The sequence below is a fragment of the Rhinatrema bivittatum genome, chromosome 10 (genome assembly GCF_901001135.1).
Source record: "Rhinatrema bivittatum chromosome 10, aRhiBiv1.1, whole genome shotgun sequence".
NCBI classification, from domain to species: domain Eukaryota; kingdom Metazoa; phylum Chordata; class Amphibia; order Gymnophiona; family Rhinatrematidae; genus Rhinatrema; species Rhinatrema bivittatum.
The window spans coordinates 110539546-110556710 of NC_042624.1; the positions used below are offsets into that span (position 1 = coordinate 110539546).

The 17165-nt window shown below is 42.5% G+C and overlaps 1 protein-coding gene across 2 annotated transcripts in view; it reads left to right on the plus strand.

Annotated features, from left to right (window-relative positions):
- The window catches only part of CC2D1B (coiled-coil and C2 domain containing 1B), a 117240-nt gene that overhangs the window by 61142 nt on the left and 38933 nt on the right, over positions 1-17165 (plus strand). The window contains exons 14-15 of one of the 2 annotated variants that reach the window (XM_029617541.1): positions 6940-7135; positions 15290-15462. In XM_029617541.1, coding sequence (XP_029473401.1) covers positions 6940-7135; positions 15290-15462 — 369 coding nt within the window. The remainder of the gene's footprint in view (positions 1-6939; positions 7136-15289; positions 15463-17165) is intronic. The other variant, XM_029617543.1, reaches the window with a different exon arrangement.

Here is a 17165-nt window from a genome sequence, read left to right on the forward strand (position 1 = left end):
AGTCTGACGCGGGGTGAATAGGTGCTAATCCAATCCCCTAATGCAATGAGGGGATTAGCGCCTATTCAATGCGTGTCCGAGGAGTGAATCTAATAGCGCTCATCACATGCAAATGCACGTGACTGAGGCTAACAGGCATTCACGCCGATGTAAAAAAAAAAAAATGTGCGTCTCTGACGCGCATTTAACAATCAACTATTAACGCCTGCCTGGAGCAGGCGTTAATAGCTGAGCGCATTTAAAACAAGTGCAGAAAAGCAGAAAAAACTGCTTTTCTGTACTTCCTCCTACTTAATATCATTGTTTCATTAAGGTTTTCCTCCTACTTAATATCATTGCGATATTAAGTAGGAGGAAAACCTTAATGAAACAAGTTAAAAAAAAACAAAAAACAAAAAAAAAACTTGACAGTAGGGTGCAGGAAACGGATGCTCAACTAACAAGCGCCTCCTTGCTAACGTGACCCCCTAATTTATTGTATGGCGGGCGTTGACTGTTCAGCGCCCGCTTTCTACGCACGTTTATTGCATCGGCCCCTTAGGGCTTAGTGATTATTAAAATTCCTATGTAAATGTCACATTATTTTTCAGGGAGTGATTTTTTTTTTTTTTTTGATCCTTCACAGCTAGAGAACTTTACATAATCAGGAGGTTCCTGATCCTATTACTTCTGGATGAGATTGATATAAATTTCTATGATTTTCTATATTAGCAGTTTGTTTTCTTAGATTTCTCACTCCTCCTTATTATAATGGAGTATTAATCATGCGTTCTAGTTTCTTCATATCATTTTTTTCTTTTGATTATTATGTTATAAATGATTCATATATGTTCTTTATTCAAGGTCACTTGAATGTAATTAACTGAAAAATACAATTAAAAGATATTAAATAACAATCCTTATCATCCACCAGACCAATCCATAAGGATGGCTTTTCTCCCTTACCAGCAGATTGATATGGAGAACAAAAGATTACCTGAAACAGCCTACTTAGGGCACTGTGCCACCTGCAATCGCTCAGTATTTCTCTGTCTTCAGCAGAAGGTAGAGATGCCAAAACCTGCAGTCAGAGTTCTGCCAGACTGGTGGCTCCCAGGGGAAGCTAGGTTCTTTGTGGGCTATCGTCCTGGTCAGGGGGTGGGGGGCTGAAAGCCAGTGGTGCTGGCTCCCTCTCTTCCCCCCCCCCCCCCCCCTTTATCCTATTGTCCTTTCTGTGGCTGGATCAACAGTCTTCACCAGGAAAATATACTCTGTAAGATAGTAATGATGGCACAAAAAGACCAAATGGTACATCTAGTCTGCCAAGAAATTTGCCTGTGGGTAGTAACTGCTGCTCCTTGCAGATTACTTCCATGTCTTTTCCTTTGGATTGTAAAAGGTAAAAAAAAAAAAAAAAAAAAAACCCAAACAAAAAAAAACTCTGAGAAGTTCAGTTCTCTTTGGAGCGGAGGCAGGAAAGCTGAGAGGGACATTGCTGGTAAGCAGTGGCTTCTCCCACGGAGCAGAAGTGAATCGGGTTGGTTTTTGGAGGTGGGGTGGAGAGGGGAAACGGTGTGTCAGATTATATATTCCACCTGATGGCTCCTCTACAATGGCGGTTACCGCTGGGCATGGGAAATGAGGGTCCTGCCTGAGGAAGGGTGTCAAGTGGCATGTCAGGTTATTTTTTTTCAGCCGCATAGTTCCAGTATATGGTGGCTGCCGCTGAGCATGGGAAATAATCACCCTCCATGGGAAGGTCGCCACTCAAGTCTCTGCCACGTTGCATCAGGGGTGTGTGACAGGTTATTCAGGGTTCCCTTCCCCTCCCCCATCTCTCACCTTCCCCTTCCATGGTAGAAATTTGAAATTCTCATTCTTAGCAGGGAGCAAGCTGATTTACTTGCAACTAACTTTACAGAGATAATCAGGCATTTTTGTTGGATGGTAGCCATTTTGTTTGTTTCACCTGATGGTAAGGTGCAAATAAGGAAGCAAGCCTTTTGATGCTATCCCCTGTGGGAGCTGCAATAGCACTGCAGGAATAGCCAGGAGTGAGCCTTGGTTTTGAAGCCTTATTCAAGCTGGCCACCTCGGATTTGGATTTTTGACGGTATTTGTAGTCCGGATAGGTCCAGTTTTCTTCATTCAGTGGGGCAGGTGCAGGCAAAAGTAGTTCAGTAGGAGGCTTCTCGGCTCAAGTGACCCAGATTGGACCAGGACAAACAACCTCAGTAGGCTCTGGATAGAGAGACTGGAGGAAGTCTACTTTCGGCTCCGAAAGGACTGGTTCCAAAACTGCTGCCTCCCAGAGCCTGATAAAGCTCAGGACCAGTTGGAATTATCTAAAATGGATGCCTTAGATTCAGCAATTGCAGAGTATGCAACAATTCCCATAGATGGATTATGGTCCTAAAAGATGTGCAGGACAGGAGGCTGATGTTTCATTTTATGAAGGTCTGGAATGTCAGCCTTAGCACTCAGGGCAACTGTGGTAGCAGACTTAAGGCATAGGTGTGCTTACACTGGGCACAGAGACAGGAGGTGGAAAGGCTGGAGGCCAGTCTCACCTTCATATACAGTGTTTTGTATGAGCTTAGTTGAACCTCAACATTTACCCTTCTGAGAGGGGCTCCGCTTTAGGGAAGATCTCAAGTGTCTGGTAATGAATCTGGGCATGTCAGTCTCTCAGCTTGTCAGAGCACATCCCTAAGGGGGCCTGTATGGAGTTGCCCATCAGGTGAAAATTTATATTCTTGTCACTATCAGCCTGGAAAGAGTTCTTCAACCCAGAAGCAGTTGGAAAGCAGGTTGTAACCATTTCAATTGGATTAGAGATTAGCTGGGGACAGCATTGTTGGTGGTCCAGGAGTGGGAGGGGCCCCTAAGACTCCTAGTGAGTTTTGAGTGATCAACTCTTCCTGTTGCCAAATAGGTAAAAGATTGTCCTAGTGTTAAGAGAAGACCTGAGTTAGTATGGAGCAAGAGTTGCAGACCATATTAAGGGACAATTATGCTTTACAATTTGTCAAGTTGTCAATGCTCATTCTTGATATTCCCATGCTATTCACTGGCTATATAGCTTATATTATTTTGGTTTTTGCAGTTGGCTGCAGTGGTTCCAGAGCAAATGAGGTTTAGGTGATTGATCCATTTATTTTGTGGTACCGAAGAAAGGGGGCTTGTTTTGGTCTATCCTGGTTTGTGGAAGGTGGATGTATCTTCCAGGTGCCCCATTTCCACATGGATTCTCTACCTTTAGTATCAGCACAGTAAGAAATGGAGAGCATCTAGTGTTCTGGGACTTTCTGGATGCTTTTCTACCTAGTCCAGTCAGGAGAGATCGTCAGGTTTTGCGGTAGCTCTCTGGAGTGGAGATGTAATTTTATGTCTGTATTTTGGATGACTGGTTGTTCTGAGTGTACTCAGAGGAAGAAAATTGAGTCCCCACTTCCAGGGTGGTTCAGCTGTTGTGGAATTTAGATTGGGTAATCAGGTTTTCCAAAGAGCAAACTTTGGCCTTCCAAAAACTTGGAATGTCTTGATGTTTGTTTCAAAGCTTAAGAAGGCAAAGTATTTCTTGCAACTCCAGTTTCAGGCCAGCAAGTTTCTGTGGATGAGTGCTCCAAGGCCCCGGCTCTACCTGCAAGTGTTGGGTTGATGGCATAGACTTTAGATTTGGTAGTCTAGGTAGGACCTCAAAGAATGCTCTCCTTTACAGGTGGGATCCTCAATCGTAGGTCTATGACCTCAGGTTTCCCCTTTTAGTGGTGCCACGCTCCAGTCTGGATTGATGGTTGACAATGGGCTGTTTATCCATTTGGGGGGTTCCTTATCGAGCAAGAGGCCTCTGGAGTGTATTGGGGGCCACTTGGTCCATCAATCATTTGGAAGCACAGATGAACAAGGAGATATTTAGTGGTCCTACTCTCTCTGGTTGTGAAATGCTGTCAGGTAATATTTCAGCAGTGGCATACATAATCTGGCAAGGCGGGACCAAGAGCAGAACTGTTTCCTTGAAAGTGAGCCTCCTATTCAGGGGGCAGAGGATCACTTGCATTTTCGGTCATAACTGCATATCATTGAGGTGGAAAATGGGTGGATGTTTTTCCTGAGCCAGAGGCATGTTGATCCTTAAAGAGTGTGGACTTGTGAGTGTGGCGTTCTCCGTGCTTTTAACCATGTGGAAAGTCCCTCTAATGGATCTGAGGATAAAAGGGGAACTGCCAAACAATCCTGTTTTTCAGTCAAAGAAGGGATCTGGGTTTGGAAGGTCTCTGCTTTCTGTCATAGACATGGCCTCAACGTTGTCTTCTCTGTGTCTCCACCATGACCTCTGATAGAGTGGTTTGAAGGAGCACAATTATTGTAGCCTCAGAATGACACAAATCACCTTGAATTTGCAGGTTTGATGAGGTTCAGTACAGTGGGCTCACTGGGTTTTTATCAGTTCCCAGGATTGCTACATCACAGTCCGATTTGCTTGAAGGGAATGAATCTCCTTTGTCTTAAAGTTTGGCCTTTGAGAGGAGATGATTGGTTTAAGTTCAGATTTGGAGGGTGTTTGAGGCATGAGGACTGGAGATGAGGTTTTCCACGCAAGCACCGATGTCTGTGCTTCTCTCTTTCCTAACCTTTTACAGAAATGTTTGCAGACAGGTTTAGCCTTAAATTCTGTTGGAGTTTAGATAGCTGCTCTTTCTTGTTATAGAGGAAAGGAGCGAAAGCAGTCCCTGGCTTCACACCTGAATGTAGTGAGGTTTTGAGAGGAGTCAAGTATTGAGTTCTCCTGTTAAGACATTGTTTACTCCATGGAATCTTATTTTGGTAGTGAAGGACTTGTTTAAGAGTTCCTGTGACTCTTGCAGAGGGGGCTTCTCTGAAAGATTTTATTCAGCAAGCAGGATCTAGTTGTGATCTATTCTGCAGATGTGTTCTGGAATTATAGGTCTTGTCATGCAGGGCCTCATCTTTTAGGATTTCAGATGGCATAGTTTCATTTTGGTGCCATCCTTTTTTTGCTTATGTGGTATCTTCTTTTCGCTTGGCTTAGTTTGCTGAATTGCTGTTCTTCAGGAAGTCCAGTTCAGGGGATGGCTCTCGGGTTTTACACATTCTGGATATGCATGGTGTGCAGTTGCGGTATTTGTGGATGCCGAATGTATATCGCAGATGGGGTTACCTATTTTATGTCGGCAGCAGTCACAGGGAAGGAGAAAGTGCTTTAAGGTTCCTACTGCTAGATGGTTTTTAAGGAAACTGTTGCTATAACTTACATTTCTAAAAGCCTTTTGGTGCCAAAAGACCTCCAGGTACATTCAGTTAGAGGAATGGTGACCTCTTGGACTGAATGTCTGCAGTGTCACCACAAGAGTTTGTATGGAGGCAACTTCATATTGTCTGTATACATTTTTCCATATACTGTAGATGTCCAAGCATCAATCACAACTTGCCTTGGTGTGGATGTATCGCGAGCAGGGCTTTTAGGATCCCTCCCATTTTAAGGGTGGCTTGGGTACATGTCACCCATCTGGACTGGTCTGGTGGATGATAGAGAAGAAAAAATTGGTTTTCTTTCCTGCCAGACCAGTCCAGAGTTTTACCTGGTCATCCTGTAGACTGCTCTTCCGTGTATGTATTAGCTGTTCAGGGACCTTAAGGGTCTTTGTTGAATTTCTGGTTTTCAGGTCTTTTCGATTGGAGAGAGTTACGCCTAGTTTTGGATTCACTGGAGAGTTTGTATTCCCCTGCTCATGGGGGAGAATTGAGTATTTCGATTTTATACCAAAATTCTGAGTGTCTGCAGGTGGCAGAGTGCCTTAAGTAGGCTGTTACAATAAATCTTTTCTTCTCTGTGTCCATTTGCTGGTAAGGGAGAAATATGTATCCATTTGGACTGGTCTGGTAGAACTCAATGTCAGAAAATTAGCAGATAAGAAACCAATTTGAAATTAAGCAGATGATAAACCAATTTTTCCATATCAACTATAAATTCGTGTTGGCTGATGTGTGGTTTATACATTAGAGCTATCCAATAGTTGCAGGACTCCTTCATGCTTGTTTTTTGTTATAAGGCTGATTAAGTGTCAGGAACTCAATTATCCAGAATTTATTTTAACTACTGTTTGTGTATTTGTCAGATCTGAATTTGAATGCTTTTAATTGTACATTGCTTAGGCCATCTTTATCTGATTAACACATTTTAATAAATGTGAAAGTAAAATGCTCTGTTCAGCTAGAGTAGCTGTCATTGTATAGGAGTGTCTGGAATTGGCTTTCTCTTTCTATTTTTGTGCTGACAGCAAAAAATGCAGGGGCAATTCAAGCAGGGACTGGCCATGAGTGTAACTGTGATAGTGTTTCAACCCTGTGGTGCATGCCAGTTGTAGCTGACTTATGCAGCCCAGAAAAAAAATCCTTAGTGTTTCTGTATTTGTCAAAAGGGGTACGTCAGCATGATTTTTTCTTTTGCACAGATCCATAGATCTGTGCCCTTATTTGAGGTTTCTAACATATAATATAGTAGGAGTCCTGAAAGTCAGAAGATTGTGTTGGTTTTTTTTTTAGTAACAGAAATTTATATTAACCTAAAACACTATAATTATACCCCACTTCAAAAAAATATATATATGCACCAGAGAAAATGTTTTATGTTCAAATCTTTTTTGTATTTGGGAGAACAATTATAATCATAATGCACCCAAAAACACTTGTGTAGAAAAACAAAATAGAAAATGACTTAATGTTAACCAACTGCTCTTCTAATTATAAAAAAACCCCATAAATTAGCAAACAGCATTCAAAAAAGTGAGCCATAAATGAAATCATATCATTCATTCATAACTCCGCATACAAAAAATGAATCATGGATGGAAGTATGTCTCTGATTTATGTAATCACTATTCATTTTTTCACTACTGCGTTTCTGACATACAACATGTAATTCTTCTGCCATGCCAGGGCAGACCTGCCATGCTGCCTCCAGTTGCCAAAAAGCCAGCCCATCTGCCTCAGAAGCCAATCCAGATTGTCCAGCCACTTCTGGTACCTCCTGCTGGAGAACAGGGAGATAAGTCTCCTCGGCAAAGAAAGCAAGGCATGCAGCCTCCAGCTTCTCCTAGCAACTCTCCATCCAGGGAAGAGCTTTCTTCTGCAGGTAACCATGTTTCAGGAAAGGTGTAAACAGTCCATTGTCACTCCAGATATACCAGGTGGTTGGAGTAGAGGAGTAGCCTAGTGGGCTACAAACTAGGGAGACCAGGTTCAAGTCCCGCTGTCGTTCCTTGTGACCTTGGGCAAGTCACTTTACCTTCCATTGCCTCAGATACAAACTTAACAGGCCGATACAGTACAGTGGAGCGCACTGTTAACCGGCATTTGGACGGGTGTTTTCGACGCGCTAGCTTTACCCTTTATTCAGTAAGGGGTAATAGCGCGTCAAAAACGCGCGTCCAACCCCCCTGAGACTAATAGCGTCCGCAACATGCAAATGCATGTTGATGGCCCTATTATTTTATTTATTTATTTATTTATTTGAAATCTTTTCTATACCGTCGTTAAGCGGGTGCCATCACAACGGTTCACAATAAGGCACAAAAACTATGTTGCATAAAGTGTCTGGAATTCTAACTCTTAACACAGGTGCCATCAAAAATACTGTAACATTATATCATAATAAGTACTATTTGGTGAGTGTTATAAGTTATGTCTAGATTTTCTAACTCTGCTAAAAATTTGGTGTTACTTAACTTTAGTTCTTTGAAGTTTAAGATAAAGGTGGAGATTAGAATATAGGAGAGGAGACACACTTTAAGAAGGAAGGAGTGTGTTTGTGTGGGTGTTTGCTTGACCGCAACTAACAGTTCCCTGGGTTCAACTCTTGATTCTCTTTGTGGATTGCTTGCTTAAATAGCCATGTTTTTAAATTTTTTCTGAATGTTTTGATGTCTCTTTCCAATCTGATTTCTACCGGCATGGTGTTCCATATTATCGGTCCTGCTAGTGATAGGGCCCTGTCCCTTACTTGTGTTAATCTGGCTGTGTTGACTGATGGTATAGTTAGCAGTGCTTTGTTTGCTGACCTTAGGTTTCTGTGTGGGGTGTGTAAGCGGAGGGCTGTGTTCAGCCACTCTGCTTTTTCGTCGTGTATCAGTTTATGAATAGTGCATAAAGTTTTGTATTGTATTCTTTGTTCAATTATTAGTCATTCCCGCGCGATACAGTAAGTAAAATGTGCAGCTTGCAATTAGCACCTACCCAAAGGTAGGCCCCAAAAGTTAAAAAAAAAAATTAAAAATGGGCCTGCGGCTCGCAGGTTGAAAACCAGACGCTCAATTTTGCTGGCGTCCGGTTTCCAAACCCGTGGCTGTCGGCGGGTTTGAGAACAGACACCGGCAAAATTGAGCGTCGGCTGTCAAACTCGCTGACAGCCGCCGCTTCCATCAAAAAAGAGGCGCTAGGGACGAGCTAGTGTCCCTAGTGCCTCTTTTTACCGCGGGCCCTAATTTAAATAACTTACTGAATCGCGCGCACAGGAGAGAGTGGCCTGTGCACGCGCCGGGATAGCGGGCGCTCTCCCGCGTGGTTTACTGTATCGGCCCGTTAGATTGTAAGCCCTCTGGGAATAGGGAAATACCTACAGTACCTGAATGTAATCCGCTTTGAAATGCCAAAAAGCAGAATATAAAAATCTCAAATCTCATACTTCGTTGTTAAGTGTGGAGGGGTTTTGTCCCAATGGGATCTGTAAGTGTCCTACAAAGGGTTACATTCTTTATACCCAGGAGTGAGCCTGAGGTCTAGAAGGACTATTATTGTATAGGCACACCTGAAGTGCAGCAGCTCTCCCAAGGTATTGCATGTTCTGTCCTAGCACAGTTATTTATTTAAAATGTATATACTGCATATCAGAATTTCTCTGTGGTTACCAGATAAACATTCATAAAATCAGTAAAAACATAAATACATAAAAACAGTAAAATACAAATAAGTGCATTAAAATCAGGAAGACCTGATCATTAAGACAATAATATCCATACTAAAACATGGTCATTAAACAAATACATATCACGGCTTGTGCAAAAGTGTCTCACTAATTTGGAAAGTGCCACTGGTGTTTAGTAAACTGCTTGAAGCTCCTCTATTATATTTCAGAGAATATAATACGACGAGTGAGGTAATCAAATTTGCAGATGATACAAAATTATTCAGAGTAGTTAAATCACAAGCAGATTGTTATAAATTGCTGGAAGACCTTGTGAAAATTGGGCATCAAAATGGCAGATGAAATTTAATGTGGATAAGTGCAAGGTGATGCATATAGGGAAAAATAGCCCATGCCCTAGTTTGTTTATTTATTTATTTAAAAACTGATTTATTTAAAAAATTTATTTAAAAACTTTTATATACCGACGTTCATAGGCATATCACATTGGTTTACAGATATCAGGGGGATAAATATATTGCAACTGAGAGGGACGTAAAAAGTTACATGTAACAGGGGAATACAGAACTTGGAAGAGTTGTAGAAAAATGGTCAGGTGACGTAGACAAGAGGATTTTACATAGAACCATAAATATCATATAATTATTTGAATAATTCAAGAGTGGGGGGGGAGGTGGAGAAAGGAGAGATACGGTGGGGGGAGCTTATTCAAGTGTAGGCTTGTTCAAACAACCACATTTTAAGCTTTTTTTTTTTTTTTTTAAAGGTGGCAGTGCAGTGTTACAGTCGGAGATCGGGTGGCATAGAGTTGCATAATGTTGGTCCTGCTACGGATAATGCACGTTTTTTGGTAGAAATGAGCTGGGTGATATTGTGGGCGGGGTTGGCTAAGTATCCTTTATAGGCGGTTCTGGAGGGTCTATTGGAGGTGTGGTATTGGAGCAAATTATTTAGCCAGGTAAGTTTTGATTGTTTAAGGTTTTGTGGATGATCGAAAGGCTCTTATAAAGGATTCTGGATGTGATCGGTAGCCAATGGAGGTCTTTGAGGATCGGAGTGATGTGGTCTGATCTACGTGAGTTGGTTAGGATTCTTGCTGCCACATTTTGCAGCATTTGGAGAGGTTTGATTTAAGTTGCTGGAAGGCCTAATAGAAGGGAATTGCAGTAATCGATCTTCTTGAAAAGGGTAGCTTGGAGGACTGTTCGGAAGTCATTGTGGTGTAGTAGAGGTCTTCGTTTTTTTAGTACCTGCAGTTTGTAAAAACAGTCTTTGTTTGTGTTGTTAATATGTTTTTGGAAACTGAGGTGGTTATCCAGAGTAAAGCCTAAATCTCTAACATGTTGGGAGAAAGTGAAGGGATGCACTGAGGGTGGTGGGTTAAGGCGAACTGGTGAGATAAAGAGCAGCTCTATTTTTGACGTATTTAAGGCCAGCCTGAGGTTGGTGAGGAGAGAGTTGATTGAAGAAAGGCAGTTGTTTCAAGTTTTGAGCACATTAGATACTGAATCTGTGACAGGGATGATAATCTGAACATCATCATCATCATAGATGTAATGCATTAGTCCAAGGTCGTCAAGAAGTTGGCATAAGGGCAGCAGGTGAATGTTAAAGAGAGTAGGGGAGAGGGAGGATCCTTGTGGAACAACATGTGTTAGATTAATGGAATTCGATTCGTGGTTACCAATTTTGACTTTATAATGGCGATTATTTAGAAAAGAAGCAAACCAACTCAGGGCTGTTCCTGATATGCCTATGTGCCTATGTCAGTGAGGCAATAGTTACACAATGTTAGGTTCCATATTAGGTGCTACCACCCAAGAAAGAGATCTAGGCGTCATAGTGGATAACACATTGAAATCGTCGGTTCAGTGTGCTGCGGCAGTCAAAAATGCAAACAGAATGTTGGGAATTATTAGAAAGGGAATAGTGAATAAAACGGAAAATGTCATAATGCCTCTGTATCGCTCCATGGTGAAGACCGCACCTTGAATACTATGTACAATTCTGGTCGCTGCATCTCAAAGATATAATTGCAATGGAGAAGGTACAGAGAAGGGCGACCAAAATAAGGGGAATGGAACAGCTCCCCTATGAGGAAAGATTAAAGAGGTTAGGACCTTTCAGCTTGGAGAAGAGACAGCTGAGGGGGGATATGATAGAGGTCTTTAAGATCATGAGAGGTCTAGAACGGGTAAATGTGAATAGGTTATTTACTCTTTCAGATAATAGACTAGGGGGCACTCCATGAAGTTAGCGTGTGGCATATTTAAAACTAATCGGAGAAAGTTCTTTTTTACTCAACGCACAATTAAACTCTTGAATTTGTTGCCAGAGGATGTGGTTAGTGCAGTTAGTGTAGCTGTGTTTAAAAAAGGATTGGATACGTTCTTGGAGGAGAAGTCCATTACCTGCTATTAATTAAGTTGACTTAGAAAATAACCACTGCTATTACTAGCAATGGTAACATGGAATAGACTTAGTTTTTGGGTACTTGCCAGGTTCCTATGGCCTGGATTGGCCACTGTTGGAAACAGGATGCTGGGCTTGATGGACCCTTGGTCTGACCCAGTGTGGCATGTTCTTATGTCAGAGTCTGGAGGGTTTTTGAGTTGGAGCACCAGCCAGGGAGTGGTTTCCTCTCAAGCCTCAGTATCTCATGTCTTGGCTTTCTTGCAGGAGGATTTGAAGAAAGGTTTGGCAATTTAGCTCTCTTAAGGTGCAATTTGCGGCCTTAGGCTGTCATCGAGGCAAGGTGTGTGGAGTGGTGTTTCCTGCTCACCTGGATGTGGTTCTCTTCCTCCATGGGGTGAAGTATCTACATCCTCCAATGCGGAAATATGTCCTTCATGGAACCTAAATTTAGTCCTCAGAGGGATGTGTGGGGATCCTTTTGAACCTCTGAGAAAGGCAACAGTGAAGGATCTCACATTAAAAGTGGTGTTTCTGGTGGCCATTTTTTCAGCCCACAGGATTTTGGAGCTACAGGCACTGTTGTGTAAGGAGCCTTTCCTGAGGATTTTGGGATTTCTTTGAGAACGGTGCCTTCCTTTCTCCCGAAGTTTGTATATGCGTTTCATGTGAACCGGACTGTGGAGTTACTGGCTTTCCCAGATTTGGATGCATCGGCTCCACATGCTAAAGATCTGCGATGCTTGGATGTGAAACAGGCTTTGTTACGCTACCTCAAGGATACTAATGACTTTAGGGTATCTGACCATCTTTTTGTGTTGTGGAATTGCCCGAAGAAGGGGCAGAAGGCTTCAAAGCCCTCTGGGGATAGGGAAATACCTAGAGTACCTGAACGTAATCCGCTTTGAAGTGCCGAAAAGCAGAATATAAAAATCTCAAATCTCATGCTTCATTGTTAAATGTGGAGGGGTTTTGTCCCAGTGGTGATGGTTGGATTAAGGGCTCATTCAGTTCGATCTCAGGTGACTTCTTGGGCCAAGTGTCAGTTGATATCGTCGCAGGAAATTTGTTGGACAGCTACTTAGAAGTCACTGCACACTTTTGCCAGACATTGGTTGGATGTCCAGGCCCTAGAGGCCATAGGCTTTGGTGAGAGTTTTCTTCAAGCAGGACTCTCGCAGTCCCACCCTATTTAGGGAAGCTTGGGTACATCCCAGGAGTCTGGACTGATCCAGGTATGAACAGGAAAGGAAAGTTGGTTCTTACCTGCTAATTTTCTTTCCTGGAATACCACGGATCAGTCCAGATTCTCGCCCTGTGTGGTGGGGAGAGTCTGCTCATTCTTCTGTCATGAGTCTGTTGTATATAGGCTGCAGAGCTACTACAGATTTCAGGTTTGTTCTCCTCGTTGGGAGTTACGAAGTAAATAGTTTTCTTTCAAGGTGGGATTTATCCTCTTTCCCTTTGCTCATTTGGATCTAAATAATTTGCATGTTTATTAGGACTGTTGTGGGAATAATCTTAGCTTGGGTACTAAGCAACCTCAGGTGACACTCCAGGTTATATGCCAGTGAAACTTTCTCTGTCTCCATCTGCTGGAAGGGATGAGGTCTGGACTGATCCATGGTATTCCTTCTAAGAAGGTCCAGGGGTAACCTGCATGGAGTGACTGGTTAAAAAATCAAACTTCAGAGAACATGGAAAGGACAGATACTTTGGACAGCTGCTAAGCTAGTTTTGATGAATGAGTGAGTTATTGGGAATCTTGACAATAAGACATTAAAGGGGACCACAATATTGAATTTAGAATAGGCCTTATAATAATCATAGTGACACAGGCTGAAGTGGAGACTGTTACATTAATAGATTCTGGCCATGTGTTGCACTGATAAGGAGGACAGTGTTGGGCATTTGGGTAGAGGACAGAGGGATGAGGAACTAGTGTTGGGTTGACTCTGGGAATTTAAATACTTATCTACCCAAAATGGAAGAGTTTTCTTTCTCTCTATATATCTATCTCTATATTTATATCTCTCTCTCTCTCTCTCTCTCTCTCTCTCTCTCTCTCTCTCTCTCTCTCTCTCTCTATATATATATATATATATCTATATATATATATATCTATATATATATATATCTATATATATATATATCTATATATATATATATATATAGATTTCCAATATCCTTATGCCATCTAATGGCTAGAGTACACACTCCGACCAACCGACTATATATATATATATATATAGAGAGAGAGAGATTTCCAATATCCTTATGCCATCTAATGGCTAGAGTACACACTCCGACCAACCGACTGACACAAGATCTCTCTCTCTCTCTCTCTCTTTCTCTCTCTCTATATATATATATAGAGAGAGAGAGAGATCTTGTGTCAGTCGGTTGGTCGGAGTGTGTACTCTAGCCATTAGATGGCATAAGGATATTGGAAATCGCGTAGAGTGAATGTAGCCTATATGTTAAAATGTGGAATTGTACAGCTTTAGGGATCAAGTGGAGTATGAAAGTGTATGAGTGGCAGTGAGACTCATTCAATAGGGGAAGGTGTCAGAGTGGTATAAAAAAGGTTGTTCACTAGGATTAGCTGCTGGTCACAGAGGAAGGAGTCTCAGGTGGGAGGCTGTGGAGGAGCTTGAGCCAAAGAGAAGAAATAGGTGTTACACCCACTAGTGCTAAAGGGGTCCAGAAGTAGTTAAGGATGGGAAACCGAAAGAAGAATTGAGGTTTCCACAAAGCCCTACAGGAGTTGTGAGTTAGAAGAAGCAGAGAGAGTGTGTCTGAGGAGACCGAGGCCAGAGAGGATTGGCGTAAAGTGAGAAGCGGTGTTGGAGTTCTGCAGGACCCAAGGGAGAGTGGTGCCTGTGAGAAGCTCCATGCGTGGCTGAGGAACTGCAGCTGCCTGCTGAACCAGATGACCTGAGCAATGCCGGGTACTTTTGACTAGTTATATATTAAAAGCTTTTCTAAATCGCTTAAAGCCATGCTAAGCGGATTACATATGAAATTAAACAATCAACAAATCATGAAACAAATAAAACAGGCAAATATCTACTAGATAAAGGAGCCCTGACCGACGTGCCACAAATACGCAGTAGAGAGCAGCTCTACCGTGCATGCGCGGGCGAGCACGTGGGTCAGAGCGGAGCGTGCCTGAAAAAAAAAATGGCGCTGGGAGGAGCAGTAGCAGCGGTGGCAAAGAGTGGCAGCGATGAGCAGTAGCGGCGGCGCGCTTGAGGGAGGGACACCTCCCCTCCCCCACCCCCCCCCCCAGAGATCTTCCGTCTGCGCCATCCAAGGGAAGGGGTTGTGGATGAGCTGAAAGGGGAGGGGAGTGACTGAGGGGAGGGAGGAGAGAGTGAGGTGAGGGGAGGGGGGCGTGACTGAGGGGAGGGGGGGAGGAAGGAGAGAGTGAGAGGAAGGAAGGGGGGAGTGACTGAGGGGAGGGGGGAAGGTGAGAGGGAGTGGGAGGGAGAATGAGGGGGAGGGAGTGGGAAGGAAATGGACGGAAAATTTTTTTTTAATGTAGCCCGTTGTTACGGGCTTAACGGCTAGTTAAAACATAATTCAGGTTAAAACAAATTAAAATTACTCAAAAAAATTCCTTTTGAAACGCACATCCCTTGCAGCTGAGCAGACTGGATGGCCAGTGTAATTATCTTCTGCTGCCATGTACTGTATTATTGTATATATGCTCACAATGACTGTCCTGAGGACCAGTTACTCAAGCAGATATCCTGGTCTTCAAGTGAGATCTCCTTTCTCTCTGTGCTCCCAAGCGGTGTCCATGTTACAGAATGGAGGATATGAAAAGTGTAAGAGTGCGACTTGACAGCTGTTCTCTTTCCACATATCAAATGTAGTAATCCATGTAAATGTCGAAGCTGAAAGAAGATGAGGGATTTTACATGTGCACCTCTTTACCTTCTTTTTCAGCAAGGGAGCAGCTTGAATTTCTGGAACACAGGAAGAAACAATATATGAAGGCTGCTGTCCAGGCCAAGCAGAAGAATGACCTTGAACAAGCAAAACTGTATTTAAAAATAGCCAAAAGTGTTGATCCTCAAATCGAACTGGCAAAGAGCGGCAAGTCTGTGGACATTTCAAAGGTCAGAATCCAGACGCTGCATATAGATCCTCCTGGGTATCATATAGTTGCCTGTGTCTGACTAGTAAAAGCTCAGAGGGCCTTTCCCTGTACGTACCCGGATCAGACCAGACTGTGGGTTATGCCTCCCTTCCAGCAGATGGAGACAGAGAAAAACTTGAAGGGCACCCTCTCTTAACCCGGTGAGCCACCTGCATCCTTTCAGTATTTCTCAGTCTCCAGCAGATGGAGGTGGTGCAAACCCTGCAGGCTTGCCCTGATTTTAGGGTTGAGACTATGATCTTAATAGCCTCCTACTGGCCTCGATAAAGTTGGTTTCCTTGATTGATCAGACCAGCAGAGTATGCACCAATATGGTTGCCAATAACTCTGAACCTGTTGCCTCAATACTAGGAGATGGTCTTATATCCCAGTCTCCATTCTCTCACATTAATAGCATGGATGTTGAATGCAACATAATCAAGTGCTTACATCTATCACAGAGAGTAAATTAAATTCTACTGACATTCAGAAAACCTGATTTACTAACTGGTACTCTAATAAAGGGGAACAACCTTTCAATTATTCATCTCCAAAAGTATTCCGGTACTTACTACACCTTATGGTTTCTGGATAAAAACAAATTCCATCAGAATACATATGAGCGCAATAGCAACTTATCACAATAGGGTTGAGGGAAATCCAATTTCCCAACAAGTATAGAATCTATATTCATAAATGGACTGTACAACCTTGAGCCGGCATCTCAATGTATTATCGCAGTTGGTGAAACTATCATATGACAAGTGGCTATGGCGGATATGAAGTTCTTAACATGAAAAGCATTTATTTCTGATAGCAGTCTCATCAGCCAGAAGAGTAAGTGAATTGCAGGCATTAGTAAACTATACTCCCTATATTCAAATATTCCAAAACATATTTATTCCTCGAAACTTGCCCAAAAATCCTTCTGAAAGTTGTATCAATTCCACCTAAATCAAACTACTACCAATATTCTTTCCTAAATCATATACCATAGCCGCAGAGCAAGCATTATTTACCCTGGACTGCAGAAGAGCCCTCTTGTTCTACTTGGATAGGACATAAATGATCAGAAAAACAACCCAGCTATTCATGTCTTATGGCACAACAAGGAAGAGGTTCAGTGGTCCAAAAACAGACTACACAATGTATCTCACACTGCTATGCATCCATAGGCTTAGAAATCCCATGAACAATAAAAGAGCACATCAAGTTGGACAATAGTTGCGTCAATGGCACATCAAATCTCTGCATCAGTTCAGGATATCCTTAAGGTTACCATATGATCAACTGTGCATATTTTTAGAAAACATTACTGCTTAGATAAGGACTCATGCAATGACAGTTCATTTGGACAAGCATTTCTTAACATTTTTAAATAACCCAAACAAACCGTGCAATATACAATATGAGTTGCCAAGAATGCATGAAAAGTCAAACTTCGTTTGAGGCAGCCCTCAGGGAGTCCCCATCTTGTGTGGTCGCTTGCCGGGATTGTCCACCAAGAAAGTGAAGTTGCTTATCCGTAGCATGAGTTTTCCATGAACAACAAAGCAAACAGCCATGCAATCCATCCCTTTTCCCCAGGAAGTTTACCAACCTTGAGAAAAGACTGAGAAGATTTGCGCGTGGGGAAGAAAAGTGCATGCTTAGTTGTCAAAAATGGAAACTTCTGGGCTATGA